The sequence below is a fragment of the Mastigoproctus giganteus genome, chromosome 1 (assembly GCF_048544385.1).
Source record: "Mastigoproctus giganteus isolate SK-2022 chromosome 1, ASM4854438v1, whole genome shotgun sequence".
Taxonomy (NCBI): domain Eukaryota; kingdom Metazoa; phylum Arthropoda; class Arachnida; order Uropygi; family Thelyphonidae; genus Mastigoproctus; species Mastigoproctus giganteus.
The window spans coordinates 46,888,365-46,906,174 of NC_143575.1; the positions used below are offsets into that span (position 1 = coordinate 46,888,365).

Consider the following 17,810-nt stretch of genomic DNA (forward strand, 5'->3'; position numbering starts at 1 on the left):
GAAAACCCAAGAGTTTTAAAAAACATATCTAAAATTAGTTTACCAGTGATTTGGAAGTCAAATCATAAAGCTTGGGTGACAGCTTCCGTTTTTGAGGACTGGTTTGGTCACCACTTCATACCAGAAGTCGAACGTTATTGCAAATCTAAACAGATTCCATTTAAAGTGATGCTTCTTATTGACAATGCACCCGGTCACCCTCCTGCCACCCTAATTAATTTCGACCCACGTGTGAAAGTTGTGTTTTTGCCTCCAAACACAACCAGCTTGCTTCAACCGATGGACCAGGGAGTCATCAAAACATTCAAGGCCTACTACACGAGGCGTTCGTTTGCACGTCTGAATGAAGCTATGAGACAAAATAGTGATATGTCTGTTAAAGACTTTTGGAAACAATTCAATGTTTTAGATGCCGTAAGAATCATTGGAGAATCTTGGAATGAAATTCACAAAAAAACATTGAATGGTGTCTGGAAGAAACTTTGTCCATTTTTTTTCAAAAACGAGACGAAAACAACGCCAGAAACCGATCATGTCGCTCATGTGATAGAAGAAGTTGTTAATCTTGCCAGGCAATTAGATTTGGAAGTCGATGGTGATGATGTCAACGAGCTGTTGGATTCACATAGTCAGGAGCTGACAATGAATGAGCTCATAGAGATGCGTGAGCAAAACGTAACTGAATTCGACACTTCAGACCCAGTTCCACCAGAAAAGCACATGACAATTGCAAACTTGACAGAAGGTCTCAGCTCAATTGAAAAGGGCTTAAAAATTTTAGAAAACATAGACTCCAACGAAGAACGCGTTACAGTTACAAAGCAAGGAATAAAAAAATTATTAGCTTGCTACGAAGAAATTCTGCGTGAAAAAAAGAAGGCGCTGTGTCGTCAGACGAATTTGTTAGATTTTATGAAGCCATCGACATCGAAATAACTTTTTTAAGTAAGTCATTTATTTTTTTAATATATATTTTGTATTAATATGTATAAAGAACTGCAATTTTATTAATATTTTTCTTCTAAACTAGTGTTTTTGTTAGTCCTTGGTCCCAATTAAGCAAAATTTATATGTATTTATATGCAAAGTTTTACCCCGACTTACGCGATTTTCGTCGGACCCACCTATCGCGTAACTTCGGGGTATTACTGTATTACAAATTTCAAAGTGCACTGCATACAAATGTCACACGTCATTGTTAATAAATGTGCCGGTATGCCGTACTGTTGCGTACCGTCACAAAAAAAGCACTGGTGGTGTTTAGGTTCTATGAGTTTGAAGTTGGACAGTAAAAGGATGTTGACTGGTTGCAGCATATGCCTGTACTGGGGAGGGAGGGAGAGGGGGAGAGGGAGAGAGAGGGGGAGAGAGAGAGAGATTGCAATTCTGCCCTACCATGGAATATTGTTCCCACATCTGGGACGGTACCCCCAAAACCACCTCTCTCAGGCTTCTAGATTCCATTCAAAAGGGGGCAGTTAGGTTAATTAATGTCTCGTCTCTCCATAGACTTTCTGTTTCTGTTGCATGCCTTTTCTGTAGATACTTGCATTTCTGTTGCATGCCTTTTCTGTAGATACTATAATTCCCGCTCTTTCTTTTAAAGCAGTCCGAACACATGGCGCAACCAGTCAACATCCTTTTACTGTCCAAGTTCACACTCACAGAACCAATTTTTCTTCTTCCTCATTTATCTTCAGTTTTCTGGAACAACCTTCCTTCATAAGTATTTTCTGAAAATTACAATCTACGGAAGTTCATCTAATGTCAACAAGTATCTTCTTTCATCTTATCAACCTTCAACTCATGCACAGTACTAAGTACTACAGGTTCTAAAAAAAAAAGTACCTATACATAACAATGATCCTTGAGAATGAAAAAAAAAAAACTAGTATGGAAAACAGATTTATTTAACATGATATACTGTAAAATGGTAAACTAATTAAAAGGAATTGTGGGAGGTGTGGTTTCTTTCTTTGGTAATTCTTTACTTTTATTGAATTTTATTTTACTTTATTGTTTATTATTAGTTATCTTTTGTGGTTTACAATAATCATCATCAGCCATTTTCAACCCACTGCAGGATGAAGGCCTCTTCAGCAACTTTCCAGTTCCTTCTGTTTTGTGCAATGGCCATCCATTTACTACCCACAAACTCATGAATTTCATCTATCCATCTCTGCTGTTGTCTTCCAGGTTTTCTTGGGTACCATTCTGTTATTTTCTTAGTCCATCTGTCATCATGTTTTCAAGCTATGTGTCCTGCCCAAGACCATTTTAGTTCTTTAGTTTTGATAAGAATGTCCCTTACTTGAGTTTGCTGCCTAATCCATGTGTTTCTCTTCTTATCTAACAGTCTGATTCCCATTATAATTCGTTCTATTCTTCGCTGTGTAGTTCTCAACTTCTCTTCCATTCTTTTGGTGAGTGCCCAAGTTTCACTTCCATAAGTCATGGTGGGGAGTATACATTGGTTCATTATTTTACATTTCAGACAAACTGGAATATTGCTCCTCAGTATGTGACTATATTTCCTTAATGCTATCCTTCCAAAATTTATTCTTCTCTTGACTTCCAGCCATTTATCATTATTACAGCTAATAACTTGTCCCAGATAAGTATATGACTCCACCTTTTCAATTACTGCTCCTTCAATTATTATGTCCCTTTCTGTGGTATACTTGTTCATCATTACTTTTGTTTTAGCCATATTCATCTTTAGTTCAGAATCCTTACTAACTGTGCATAACTGATTAAGATTTTCGTCTAATTCTTTGGGATCGTGGCTTATGACCACAATGTCATCTGCAAATCGTAAATGGTTTAGGTACTCTCCATTCACATTGACTCCTTTCTGCGACCAGTCTTCTTCAATCTTCTGAAAGCTTCCTGAAGGGCAGCAGTAAACAGCTTCGGAGATATTGTGTCTCCTTGTCGAATTCCTTTCTCGATTTTAAATTTACTACTGTCTTTGTCTAGTCTAATAAAGGAGGTAACGTTCTCATATATTTTCTTCAAAATCATAATATATGGGGTCTATGCCTTGTCTTTCCAGTGCCTGAAACATTGCCTTATGCTGTATGGAGTCAAATGCCTTTTCATAATCCACAAATGCCAGGCATAATGTTGTTTTATATTCATTTGCTTTCTCCATTAGCTGTGATATTCCGTGAAGGTGATCCATAGTTGAGAATCCTGTCCTCAAGCCAACTTGCTCTTTTGGTTGATTCTCATCAAGTATTCTTTCTAATCTGTTAGTAATGAGCTTTGTGAACAACTTGTAGATGTGGGATAACAAGCTAATTGGTCTATAATTTCCAATTTCTGATTTATCTCCTTTCTTATGCAGCAAAATTATGATTGCATTATTCCACTGCTTAGGCATCACACCTTTTCTAATGCATTTTGTGAAGAGCCTTGCCAGTTTTTGTGTTGTCTCTTCCTCCCAATTTTAATAACTCTACAGTAACTTCATCTTCCCCTGGGCTCTCTGATTCTTCATTTTCTTCAACGCCTGTTCTACCTCATCAGGAAGAATATCGGGTATGTCATATGTGTTGCTAATTTGCGATCCATCTTCCCCACTGCTGGCATCATTCCCTCGCTCTTTGTATAATTCTCTATAGTAGTCTTCTGCTATTTGAATTATGCCATCTCTGCTATTTATAAATACACCATCGGTATTCTTCAGTTTCAGTATCATTTGTCTTTTTCTATTACTGCTCATGGTTGCTGATTTAAGTCCTTTGTTTTCCCTTAATGCTTGTTCTAACTTTATTGTGTGAAATCTTCTTCAGTTTCAGTATCATTTGTCTTTTTCTATTACTGCTCATGGTTGCTGATTTAAGTCCTTTGTTTTCCCTTAATGCTTGTTCTAACTTTATTGTGTGAAATCTTCTTATGTCCTCTCTGAGCCTCTTTCTAATGGCTTTACATAACTCAGTATACTCAATTTTCTCCTTGCCAGTGTTTATCTTGCTCTTCATTTGTCGCCTTTGGTTCGTCATGACAAGTGTTTCTTGACTAATTTTTTCTTCTTTGGATTTCTTTTTACCTATAGGTTTCTTGGGCTTTATCACTTTCAGAATTGTAATATTTCTCGTCGATATCTTGGTCTTGAGCAGTCTGTAGAAGCTCTAACTTGTTCTTAAGTTCCAGTACATACTGCTTTTTCTCCTCTTTGTTATCTCAAAGCCCTTCGTATTATTTACTCGTCAGTTTTTTCCTTTCCTTACCTACATCTATATCAAGTGTGCATCTTACCATTCTGTGATCACTTCCAACATTTACCTTATTCAGGATGGTAACATCATTCACAATATATCTTCTGTTAGTGAGGATGAAGTCAATTTCATTAGTTGTTAATCCATTTGGACTCTTCCAGGTCCACTTTCTGTTCACCCCTTTCTTGAAAGAAGTGTTCATTGCTAACATTCCTTGAGATTCTGCAAATTCCACAAGTCTTTCATTTCTTTCACCAGTTCCAAATTTTCTTATAGTTTCCCTTTCTGCGCTGTTTGTCTTTTTCCAACCTTAGCATTGAAATTCCCCATAATAATAGTGTAGTGGGGTTTTCTGCTCATCTAGAAGACTCTCAAAGAAGTTTACAATAATATACCTATGTAAATCTAAGCAGATGTCATTACAGAATTTTTAGTGCGAAACCCCTGGAACACTTTTGCGAACCCCTAGGGTTTCCCGAACCACCGGTTGGGAACCACTGTATTAGAGTATGTTATTATAATATTACTGATATTTTTATAATCGCAATTTGATCATCAACTAAATAATACGTAAGATAGGATATAGCTTTGAAAGTAGTTATGTTGTTCAATTACAGTTATATTGTTATTCCAGTTTTGAAGTTTAAGAATAAATTAAAATTCCTTGTGCATTTCATTATCTATGAAGGGGAGGGCCATTCCACACAGGGCACTTTTTTTTTTTTTTTATTAAAACACCAAACACGAGAGGTATTAGAACCTATAGTACTTAGTACCATGCTTGGGTTGGAGGTTGAGAAGACAAGAGAAGATATTTGTTGACATTAGACTTGAACTTCTGTAGACTGTAATTTTCAGGAAAGACATATGATGGAAGGTTGTTCCAGAAAACGGCAGTTGAATGAATAAATGGGGAAGATGAAAAGTTGGTTCTGTGAGTTTGAAGTTGGACAGTGAATGGATGTTGGCTGGTGCTGGTATTTGTTCGGACTGTTTTGAAAGAAAGAGCGGGAATTATAGAAGCCAATTCAGAAGAACAGTGCCCAAGGACGTATCTGTAGAAAAGGCATGCAGCAGAAATAGTACATCTATGAGACAGCAGTGGAGAGACTCTGTTAGAGATGAGTCATTAATTAACCTAACTGCCCTCTTCTGAATGGAATCTAGAAGCCTGAGAGAGGTTTTGGGGGCAATGCCCCCAGATGTGGGAACAATATTACATGGTTGGGCAGATTTGTGATTTGTACAGCTGTTAGGAAGAAAAGTATTGCCGAGAGCGAAAGAGAAAACTAAGTTTTTTAGATGCAGAGGAAGCAATATTTGTAATGTGCTTGTGCCAAGAGAGATTAGAAGTCAGGGTAATATCCAAAAGAGATATATCAACTTGCTTAGAAATCGGAGAGTCATCAAAGATAAGCATAGGACCATAAGAATCCTTTTTTGCAAGATATAAGACAAGACTGAGTTTTAGAAGGATTGAAATCAACTAAGTTGTTTTTGCCCCACTGGAGAATTACCTGGAGATCGGCATTTAAGGAATTGGTAATGAGTACTCAAAAGGCCTCGGGCTTGGATCAGAGTAGAAAATGCAAAAACCTTGGGAGGTGCAATATGGCCACAGAAGCCGATGCGCCAACAACTAACAAAAAAAAAAAAAAAAAAAAATTAATATTCGAGAAGTTGAAGCTTATCGAGCAAGGCAAGGTTTCTCAAAATGGAAAGTGGAATGCAATGTGCTATCATTGGCAAAACTATGCATAAGACTTCCAGTCAATGGAAGAAGGTCACTAATATACAAGAGGAAAAGAGTGGGGGAAAGAACTGAACCTTGGAGAACACCAGCATTAGCGGAGAAGTTAGAAGACAGAGAGCCATCTGCCATCAACCTCAGTAAGCGATCAAAGAGAGAACTGGATAATCAATTACAAAAAACAGTTGGCAAACCATAAGATTAAAGCTTGTTTAGAAGACCTCTATGCCAAACACGATCGAAAGCCTTTGAGATGTCTAGAGCAACTTTTTCACTGAAGTTTTCCATTGAATTTGTCCATAAATGGGTAACATAAGCCAGAATATCACCAGTGGATCGATACTGATGGAATTCATACTGACAATCTTTGATCAGACGGAAGGTTTGTAGGTAGTTTAAGAGTCAGCGGTTAATTGATTTCTCTAGATTACTTCAGAAAGAGTACAAGTAATTGCAATGGGACAATAATTGGATGGGAGCGATTTGTCACCCTTTTTAGGAACTGGCTGGATATGAGCAAATTTCCAAGCAGAAGGAAAAACACCCTTGGAATAAGAAAGTGAAAAAAGGCGGCAAAGAACAGGAGTAAGTTGAGGGTCACAGGTTTTGAGAACAAGTGAAGAAATACCATGAGGACCTGGAGCTTTCTTGCCATCAAGATTCGTCAGAATCTTTCTGACATCCTTTTGACGGAAGACCACAGGAGGCATGGAATGGAGCATGTTGGGAATGTTGGGAGGTATTTTACCAAGATCATTAATACAGGAGTTGGAAGAAAAATGGGATGGTAGCAGGTCAACTTTATCCTTGGCCGAAGTGATGACAGAACCATCTGGTTTTGACAGAGATGGGCAAAAGTTTGGGGCCAAATAACTTTGGGAAGAGACCAGAATGCTTGGCTACCATTAGGGCAAGAATCAAGTTTTCTACTCTTAGCCTGCTCAAAATCTAGTTTGGACTGATTAATAACTGCTTTACAATTGTTGTGAGCTTTGGTGTAGGCAGAAAATGAAACCGAAGATTTGGAAACAAGCCAATTATGATATGTAACATTCTTCTCCTGAATAGCCTTAGCACATTTATTGGAAAACAAAAGTTTAGATAAAGGACAAGATTTTAATGTGGAGTGTGGTATAAAAAATTACATTACTACAAGAATAATTTCACTGACACGATCTGAGCAAACGTTGACATCAGAAGTTTTGAAACAGTAATCTGACCAAGGAAAAGAAAAAAAGAAGTCTCGCAGGTCATCCCATTTTGCATTCTTGTAATGCCACACAACACGAGGTTGGGAATAGCCATGAGATAAAGGTTCCATTGGGGAAGAGACAATCACCAAGTTGTGATCTGAAGTGCCTAAAGGACCACTCACTTCGACTGTGTACTTAGAAGGGTTGTTTTGTGAGAGAAAGATCAAGCATGTTGGCTGTATGGTTAGGATTGTCCAGTATTCTTGTAGGTAAATGAACAATCTGTGCGAGGTCATTAGTAATTGCAAAAGCCTCAGCATCTTAACCAGCTAGATTGGTGTGACTAGAAAGCGGAAGCCAGCTGGAGTTGTGAACGTTAAAATCACCAAGGAAAATAACCTCACTGTTAGGAAAGTTGTACTGGAGAAAGTCAAGTTGCAAAGGGAGGAAGTCGATGAGCTCCAAGTGATTAGTGCAGTTGGGAGAACGGTAGAGACAACAGATGAATTTGGCAGAATGAGGTAAAGAGATTTTAAGCAGAGAAGATCGAAAAGAGGAGATTCCAAATTACCAAGTCTCTGACAGGGAATATCGGAACAGACATATGCACAAGTACCACCTTTGAGGCGAAAGGAGTCATACAGCGAATAATTTGGGTAACTGAGATGAGCAGTAATTGAATCAACCGATAACTGAGATTCTGTCAGAAAAAGTACATGGGGTTTGGCAGATTGCAAGTGGAAATGGACATCGTTGAGATTAGAATTGAGACCATGTATATTTGTGAAATGAACTAGGAAGCGTTTGGGTGGTTTAGATCTTTTCGCAGATAAACTTACTCCATTAGTTTGACAATTCATGTATTCAATAGTAAGAAAAAGTTGGGGGGGGAACATGCTGTATGAAGTAATGAAATTTTTGGATATGGCGTACACATGTTGAGAATATACCCAGATCCTTGACATAACGTGACCTCGACAATGCCCCCCCCCCGCATTCACACTACTCAGACCTCCCTCCAGTTACTATCTGGCAGAGTAGAGGTAGCAAGGTTATACACTAGCTGATCCAGAAGCCTCTAACCCTCTAGTGTACTAACTAGCGGCTGGCCGGCAAACACCGTTTTTAGAGCTGTACCCTTGAAATGTAAGGAAGACTGGACCTCGCCATGATGTCCATCATAACCTCAAAAGTCATCAGTCATACTGCATAATGGAAGAGATGGGGAAGGGTTGGCTGGAACTTAGCTCTGCTGACTAACCATGGGTTCCACCACTTCAAGCCACCAATAAGCAAAGTGGTTGTATTGCCAGTTGATGAGTCATCTACCACCTAGTATTGCCTGGTAACACAGAGGAGTGGCATTCCCCCATGTGGTGTGGGCACCACACCTCAACCCCTGCTTATGTTGGTTCACACCTGGGTGGTCACCCACAGTGTGCTTATGCATGTCGGTTATATACTCAGGATTACTAACAGAAATTCTTCAGGCCGTCACTGGTAGACAGTACCAAATATATGCCTGAAAATGTTTGTGAAGTCTTGAGGACTGTTGGCTAGTTAAAACTGTATAGGTGCACAAATGACATCACTTCCATTGTAAAAAATGACAATACTATCCTAATTGCACAATGTGTCCAATAGTCACTAATACCGTTTGATTTTATTGTACTGTGAAACCTCCCTTAATGGTGGACACTCAGGTTTGTGTCCTGGCCAGAAGTAATAGAAATTACATGTTAAGACAACCTCTCCAAAATTGACACTCTAATACAGATGTGGACACCTTTAAAACTGTCCTATCAAGGGAGGGTTTTATGGGTAATTGACATACATATGGATTTTCATTGGTCAACAGCATTTGCAATGAAGGCAAGTGAAGGTCAGTATTATACTAATTAGATTTTAATGGCCATAATCCATGGAACAGATGGCACATATGTCATTACTTTGTAAGGAATGTTTACAAACTTATTTAGTCTGTCCAATGTATTTCCACTGTTTTGCATCACTTAGCAAGACAGTAAAATTGCAAAACTGAGAGATATTGTTTCCAGAATAAAAAAAAAACAAAAACTTTACCAAGTCTGTATGTAAGATTCAGTTTATGGTATGCACATAAAAAGCTCCAAAAGTCTACCTAGGTAATTTTGACCAGTAGCCCACAAGGATTTTCCACATTCACAAATACAAGGTATTCATAAATCTCCTTTATAAACCTACAATATTGTATGAATAGGGCACATCATACAAATCTGTAACTATTTCAGGTGTTAGAGAATATCTTCAAGTTTTTATTCATCAACAAGAAAAGGGTGGCTCTGCAGTAGATTCCACCACAATTACAAAACTGTAATTGTGGTGGAATTTACCAACCCTGAGAAGGCACAGAGTGTACTTTGGTTCAATGAGCTGCAGTCTCCCACCTCCATTATGTGTAATTTCAAATACTGTTTAAAAAGAAGTCACAGAGTACACCTACAATTTTTAATGGTATAAAAAATTCATGAAGGTTTATGTAGTCACGCACATTTTCCTGATTAGTGAATAAAAACTTGAAGATATTCTCTGTCTCTGTCAGTGCTGAGCAAAAGTGGTATGTGATGGCACAGGAAAACTGTCATTGTCTTGCAGTCAAAAATCTGGGCACCGTTGTTGCTAAAGCAATTATGAAAGTAACGTTAAGCATTGCATAGCAACAACATGCTTAGCGATTTTATCAAATGTACAGGGTGTTCACAAACCTCCTTACAAAACTAAAACATTATGTGAATAGGGTACATATACAAATTTGTATATGTAACTTATTCACATAATGTTTTAGTTTTGTAAGGAGGTTTGTGAACACCCTGTACATTTGCTAAAATCGCTAAGCATGTTGTTGCTATGCGATGCTTAACATTGCTTTAGCAGTAGCGGTGTCCAGATTTTTGACTGAGGGAAAATGACAGTTTTCCTGTGCAGTCACATACCACTTTTATTCAGCACTGAGCAATTGTAATAATTTAAGTAGGTACATGCAAAGTTTGTTCACATATGCAGATTTTCTCTTGGAATGCTAGTTGAAATTTTCCTGGTTGTTACATTGATTGTGTGCTAATTTTTTAAGAAATAAAATTTCTTGATGTTGTTGCAGAGCTGTGTGCAGAAGTTTAAAAAGGGTGGGGTTTTGATCCATTAAAGGAGGCATATCCTATTATATTAAAAAAATACGTGAGCAGAACTAATGAATACTACTAGTTGCAGAACTAATGAATACAATGACTAAAACTAGTGAGTGATCCTGTTATCCATAATGAAATTGATAAAATTAAATGCTCCTGAACAAAGTCATTTATGTTCATTTTTACTAAAAGTTAATTATATTTACTAAAAGTTGTGTTATTTATTAAAAATTAATTAATTGAAATATGTACAATAAAAAAAATAAAAAAACCAGTAAACAACTGGTTTCAGTGAATTTCATTTTTCTGAATTATTGAAACTGGCTACACTGATTTTTGCAAAGTGGACACATCCTAAAAAAATTGGACACCTTCTTCTGACCCAGTAGTGTCTGTTTCACTGTACTAAAATATTATTCTTTTGATGGCTAGGGGTAAAAAAATGGCTTTCTAATTGTCATTTCAGCATCTTCTCTTTCATTTGTTGCTTGTTTTGTTGTTTGTTTGCATATAATGCTGCATGAAGGTATTAAAATTCTTGAATTTTGCTCTAAATGCATGAGAAATTTGTTTGCCTTTGTGTTAACTTAAATTTTGCTCGATAGACAAATTTTGTACTAGCAACTCGTTAATGATTTTTTTAATTGACCTATGTTAATGAGTTTCAGTATTTATCCAAATTGTTTTATGAAAATTAAATTAATTTCATTTTCATAAAACATAAATAAACAATGAAAAACATTACTATAAATATTATTTTTGCCACAAAATTTCTTGAGGTTGGAAATTGATTCTTTATTGTATATCTTGTACAATTTTAATTTTATCACATTCTCTCAAAAGTTAATTTTATTTCAACACTGTACTGTAAACTGCAGTGCTGAAATTTAAAAAAATGTTTGGAAATCTACTGGTTATGTAACCTTAAAAAAAATGAGCCTCATAAAACCTGTGAGCTTCCTAGCCTGAATTTAAAAGAGAGAACTGAGAAGCTGAGGAAAGAACTAACGGTGTGGAGGTAGTAGTTAATGCAAACCTGGCAGAATATCAGAGAAAATAAGTGGCTGTATGAGAACATAGTACTTTTATACAAACTTTATGGATAATAAAATGTTATTTTATATCTTATTATCTTTTTTATTTTCCATTGTTATTCATAAACTGTCTTAAATTTTTTTATATGAATTTCAATTTCTTTTTCAGAATATTGGTTGGTGCTCCAAAAGCCAATACTGGACAACCTGGGACAAATCATTCAGGAGCAGTTTACAGGTGTAATGTAAATACTTGGAAAAAAGACTGTAGCCAGATTAATATTGACTATGATACTCAGCGTAAGTAATCAATGAACTTAAATTGGTTTTAAAAAATCTGATAAAGTTTGCATAGATGGAGGTGAAAATAACACAACATGCCAAGGACTAGAAGGGTAAGGATAGTAGAAAAAACAAGTATTGTAGATTTGAAAAAGGCAAAAGAATGTTAATATCCTAAAAGTTATGATGGATTAAGAAAATTATGGACTGAATTGCAAAGCCAATTTGGAGATGAAGGAACTGTAAAGTAAAATTATTAATACCAAATGATTAAACAAAATAAAGTAAAATAAAATAAAAGGTGGTAGAGCTGTCATCAGATATGGGTGGGCAAGTTTAGTTAAGTCGAATACAGGGATGGCAAAAATGCAAAGTCTCATGTCAGCTGAAGTGAGTTTAAATTACATTTAATATATATATATATATATACAGGGTGTTTCAGTTAAACGTTTCAGAACTTCTAAGAGGGGTAGGGTACATCCTGACAACTCGAAATCATATAGCAATGTGGGGTCGGAAATGCTTTCCTGAAGCGGTGTTGTACACAGAAGCACCATAAAGAAAAGAGACCGTAAGTGAGAAATCGTTTTAATAATACATGAAAAGAAGCAAAAGGTACATGGATTAAAGTAAGTGTTCGAAGTTTCTTCCACGGGCTACAATGCACGCCTCACATCTCCGACGCATGGACATCCGAACATTCTGGAATACTCCAGGCAAATTTCGAATTTCTTGAACAAGAACGCCAAGTTAGTAGGATGGATGATTACACAAATGCAGAGTTAGCCGATATGCATTTGGCGTACGGGGCTGCAAATTGTAGTGGGCCAGCCGCACAGCGTTTGTATGCGGAACGATATCCGACGAGGCGTATTCCCAGTCATAATTTCTTTGCAAGACTGCACCAGAGGTTAGCTGAGAGAGGTTCATTTGAAAGAGCTGACAGGGACAGGGTAAGAACAGCACGGACTCCAGCCGTCGAACAGAATATGCTGCAGCATGTACAGGGGAATCCAAGAACGAGTACACAAAGTCTAGCAAACGCAGTCGGGGTTTCCCATTGCAGCGTCTGGAGGATTCTCCGAGAACAAGACATGCATCCGTTTCACGTGCAGCGTGTCCAGACACAGCAACCGGAGGATTATGCACCTCGTATTGCTTTCACACAGTGGTACCTTGGAAAATGTGCTACAAATCTCCTTTTTCCTGCTGAAGTGTTGTTTTCCGATGAGGCATCCTTCACAAGGGAAGGAATTTTCAACACGCATAACGACCATATCTGGGCGGTCGAGAACCCGCATGCAATAAGACGTTGTGCAGCACAGATTCGATTTTCGGTCAATGTATGGGCCGGTATTATGGGAGACCACCTCATTGGACCTTACCTGTTACCGTGTCGTCTAACCGGACCTATCTACTTGATCTTTCTGCAGCAAGTATTGCCACAACTTTTGAGAGATGAACAGATTTCTGCATTGACGCAACAGACAATGTGGTTCCAACACGATGGAGCCCCTGCCCATTATAGCGGAGATGTTCGTAACTACCTGTATGTCACATTTGGTCAACAGTGGATCGGACGTGATGGTCCCGTGCGTTGGCCTGCTCGGTCACCCGACCTATCATGTCTTGATTTTTATTTCTGGGGTCATATGAAATCGCTAGTTTATGACACCCCTGTTGACAATGCTGAGGAGCTGGTTGCAAGAATCGCAGTAGCTGCCGAAGAAATTCGCCTGGAGTATTCCAGAATGTTCGGATGTCCATGCGTCGGAGATGTGAGGCGTGCATTGTAGCCCGTGGAAGAAACTTCGAACACTTACTTTAATCCATGTACCTTTTGCTTCTTTTCATGTATTATTAAAAAGATTTCTCACTTACGGTCTCTTTTTTTTATGGTGCTTCTGTGTACAACACCGCTTCAGGAAAGCATTTCCGACCCCACATTGCTATATGATTTCGAGTTGTCAGGATGTACCCTACCCCTCTTAGAAGTTCTGAAACGTTTAACTGAAACACCCTGTATATATATACAGGCAGTTTTCGCTTTACAAGTTCTCTGGTTTACAAGTTTTTTCCCTCCAGTGTCAACAAAATCGAAAATATGAACATTAATTGCAAAAAATGAATGTTAAACATTCATAAATACAGCATTCCAAATCATGTGCATAGCTATACAATACAGTGTATCCTGCTTTACAATATTAATCGGTTCCAGAGACACCATCATATTGTTAAAATATCGTAATGTGAACCCAATAACACATTGTTTTTTTTTTTTTGTAATTCGTTTCAAGATCTCGGAAGTTGAAATTTTCGCTATTTGTCTCTCTAAAATGTCATTTTTGAGGTTACAAGCGTTACCAATTCAAATCATTAAAATGCACTACACTTTCATCGTTATCATATGTTCTGTTATAAGAACCAATTTTGAACAGCTTTGTGATATTTTTTCTAAAGCATATTTCTGGAGGTCACGACCATAAAACAATAAAAACAATTTGCACTTTCCAGTTTATTGCGCTTTTCTGTTAGTGCAACAATTATAAACAGGTAGTAAACTCCATGTTATTGCATTTGTGAAAATATCAATAGCTGGAATTGTGTGGGTTTTTATGCTATTATGGTGAAATATGTTTTCCTTCACTGAAATCTTCAATCATATAAAAAAACATAAATAAATTTTCAGAATCTTCTCTTTCCTTTTTTTTTTTAACCTTTGTAAACTTGTTACTCCACGGGAATCATGTTAGTTGCAATTTGTGTGTGCCGTTAAAAAATGTTTATGCATGCAATTGTGAAATTTATAATTAAAAGAGAAGATTATCTTGGAAGCAAACACCTCTTGAAACATTTCTGAAGAAGACGACTCCTTGTGCAACAAACCAATGCGTTGCTGAGCCAAAAATGAGTGATTAACAAGTGTGCATTTAGTTGATAATGATGAAGAATAAACATTCTGTAACATTTGTAAGTCATAAATAATATTTTTATTATTATAATTTGCTTGATTTTAAGGCTACCTTTTCATTTCTTTTGATAAATCAATCATTGTTTAAACATTAAACTAATTTCATTGAGAATGTAACCCCTATTTTTAACCTTATGTCTATATGAAATAAATTCCCGCTTTACGAGCGTCCGTGCGCTAGAAACAAATTAACTCGTAAAGTCAAGAACTACTTGTGTGTGTGTGTGTGTGTGTGTGTGTGTGTGTGTGTGTGTGTGTGTGTGTGTGTGTGTGTGTGTGTGTGTGTGTGTGTGTGTGTGTGTGTATACCAACATAAAATTCTTTTCTATGATATCAAAATTATTTTTTGCATCCAGTTTCTTTGTTACTGGGTCATAGTATCCGATTAGATTGGTTAGATAAGGCGTCTCCTTAACAAATCTGTGCTCTGAATACAGTATAACTGCCTTCCTGTTTAGATGGTCTTCCATTACTTCTTTAATGAGTGACTCCATTATTTTCCTTAGAACAGAGGTCAAGATAGCACTTCACCATTTGATCTCTCTTTGTGATTTGGGGATACATTCGCAAATCTCCAGTCCATAGGGACCTCTCCTGAATCCAAGGATGCTCTTATTATGACTAATGGTTTTCTTACCCCTCTTTTGCTGCCTCCCTTAATCTAACAGGACAAGGACCAACCCACTTCTAGTGCATTTTTTTTACATTTATCTTGAATAATTTCTCTTCCAATTTGCTTAGTTCCCTGTTAGAGCATCTCTAACAGAGATGTTCGGGCATCTCCTTCCCAAAAATATTCCTCTTATGTGATTGTAGATTCGCGAAACCTATTCAGTTTTTCAGCTATCTGAGCAGGATTTATTAACAGTAAAATCATATCTTGTGGACCTATGTGATTCATCCCTTCCTTCTAGTGTTTATATAAGTAAAGAAGTCCTTGCTGCTTTTCTTTGCATGCTTTGCCAGAGACTTCTTGTAATCTGCTTTAGTTTATTTAACCTCTTTGTGACCTCATTGCAGACCACCTTATGTCTACTGTAGGCATCTATATCACTTTTTAATTAATATAGTATGTGCATGACACACATATTACAAGTCTCATCAGTACACCTGACATCCATTTAGGTCTAAGCCTTGAACAGTATCTTTTAGTTAGTATAAAAAGCTTAGTAGTTTCTATGATTATGTCGCTGAATATTTCCATTTAGATTTTGCCATTGGTAACTTCATCATTTGTTCCCACTATATAGAATTGAAAAACTCTCTGAGATCACTGTAGTCACCTTTACAAAAGCAAAAACACTTCCCAATTTGCCCTTGATAGTAATTAAATCATTAAGTAAATCTGACCTGAGTACATCATCAAACCTTGTGCTACGTTGTGGATCTTTTATTTGCAGATTCTTAATTGTTGCCCCTCTAACATGCTGTTGTAGAAAACAGTCACTCAATAAATTCACAAAAATCTTGGTAGTATGTGAGTGACCAACTACAAGGTCCAGTCAATATCTGTAGTGTTAAAGTCCCATATTATAAGATATTCTGAGTTACTGACCTGCTCTATATGTATGTACAGTTGTTTGTTATACAAACAACTGTACACAGTGATAATATCATCAATATTGTGAGATCAAGTCCATCAGGCGCCTCCATAGCCAGGTGGGAAGGAGCAGCAGTGCGTAGCACACGCTTCTTGATTAGACCGGGGTTCGAGCCTGTCACCACCAAATACGGAGGATGCGGAAAGGTCAGGGAATGACCACCGCATATCCCGGAGCAATATGGCCTTATTTGCTAATGCTCCTAAAAACCAAATAACAAACAACAATCAAGTCCATGCTACTAAAAAGCAGGTTTTGTTTAGCAAAACCTGCTTTTGCAAAACAATTCTTAATTGTTGTTTTCATCACATCTTTCCTCCACACTTTTGCCACCTCTGATATTCACATCCTCAATTTCAAACTCTTGATAATGCCTTGGTCCATTTAGGCTGCAGTTTAGACAAGATATTCGGGGTAAGAAAAACTTCACATTTGTAAGTTTCGAAATTACTGAGTGAAAGTGGGCAGGGCAACTGTTGACAATCAATGAGATTTTTCTGTTTTCTTTCGTCATCTTTCTGTTAAAATTTAAGATCCACTGTTCAAAAATTTCATTTGTCATCCAAGATTTTTTGTTGTAGTTTTAGTCCAACTCTAACGACTTGACTCCTTTGAAACATCGGGGTTGTTTACTTTTGCCTATTACCAAAAGCTTCAGTTTTTTATTACCAACCATATTTGCATCTATCAAGACTGTAATTCTCTCCTTACAATTTTTACCACCTAAACATTTATCACCTTTAAATGTTAGTGTCTTGTTTGGCAAACATTTAAAAAATAGATCTGTTTCATCAAAGTTGAATATGTCTTTGGGCATGTCTTTGAATATGTCCATAATTTTTTAAAAATTGTTGCTTTCTTTTTCAAAACCTTTTCTTTGTTTAAATTTGTTCAGCCAACCAGAACTAGCTTGGAATGTTTTATGTCCCAGAAATGATGCATGTTCCATACCCGTTTCTTTTATTAATGGTCCTGATATTGGCATGTTTTGGTCTTGAATCAACTTCACACACTTAAAAACTACAGTTGTCATAAAGGCATAATTTCGCGTGCTTTTGACTGCGTTCCGTTTCCTCAAACAGTTTGAGAATCAAAACATGGTTTTTCAGAATGGTTGATCCACTATTGGCAGGGATACCAAATTTTAAAGCGGTTTATTTATTTCTTTCTTTCTTTCTTTATTTTTTGACAGGTGAAATTTAGTGAAAGTATGGGTGATTCATTTCTGTGAAACAACAGATGAATTTCCAGGATAAAGGAAAATCAATCTCTCCTAATTTTCTACTAGGGTGCCTACAGCATAAAACAGTTTGGCCAGAGCCAATGTCTCCTTCAGGAATATGCTTTAATCTTTGCCAATGACTGTGGACACAGATAGCAGTTGACCAGCACAACTTCTCAGTGCAGTACAGGTGATTATATTGGTTTTATGGGCACCGCTAAATTGTGGAATTTTTTTAGCTCGCGATTCGTGCTCTTAAGAATTAATCCCTTTAGCTCTTAAAAGCTAAAGGGGATTAATTTTTAATCCTTTTAGCTCTTAATTCATGCTTTATTGCCTAAAGGCCAGAGGTGCATACAATGTGTACCCA

At 37.0% G+C, this 17,810-nt stretch overlaps 1 protein-coding gene across 1 annotated transcript in view; it reads left to right on the top strand.

Moving 5' to 3' along the window:
• The window catches only part of LOC150090765 (integrin alpha-PS1-like), a 373,692-nt gene that overhangs the window by 8,277 nt on the left and 347,605 nt on the right, over positions 1–17,810 (top strand). Inside the window, exon 2 of the mRNA XM_090379991.1 lies at positions 11,534–11,664. Coding sequence (XP_090236117.1) covers positions 11,534–11,664 — 131 coding nt within the window. The remainder of the gene's footprint in view (positions 1–11,533; positions 11,665–17,810) is intronic.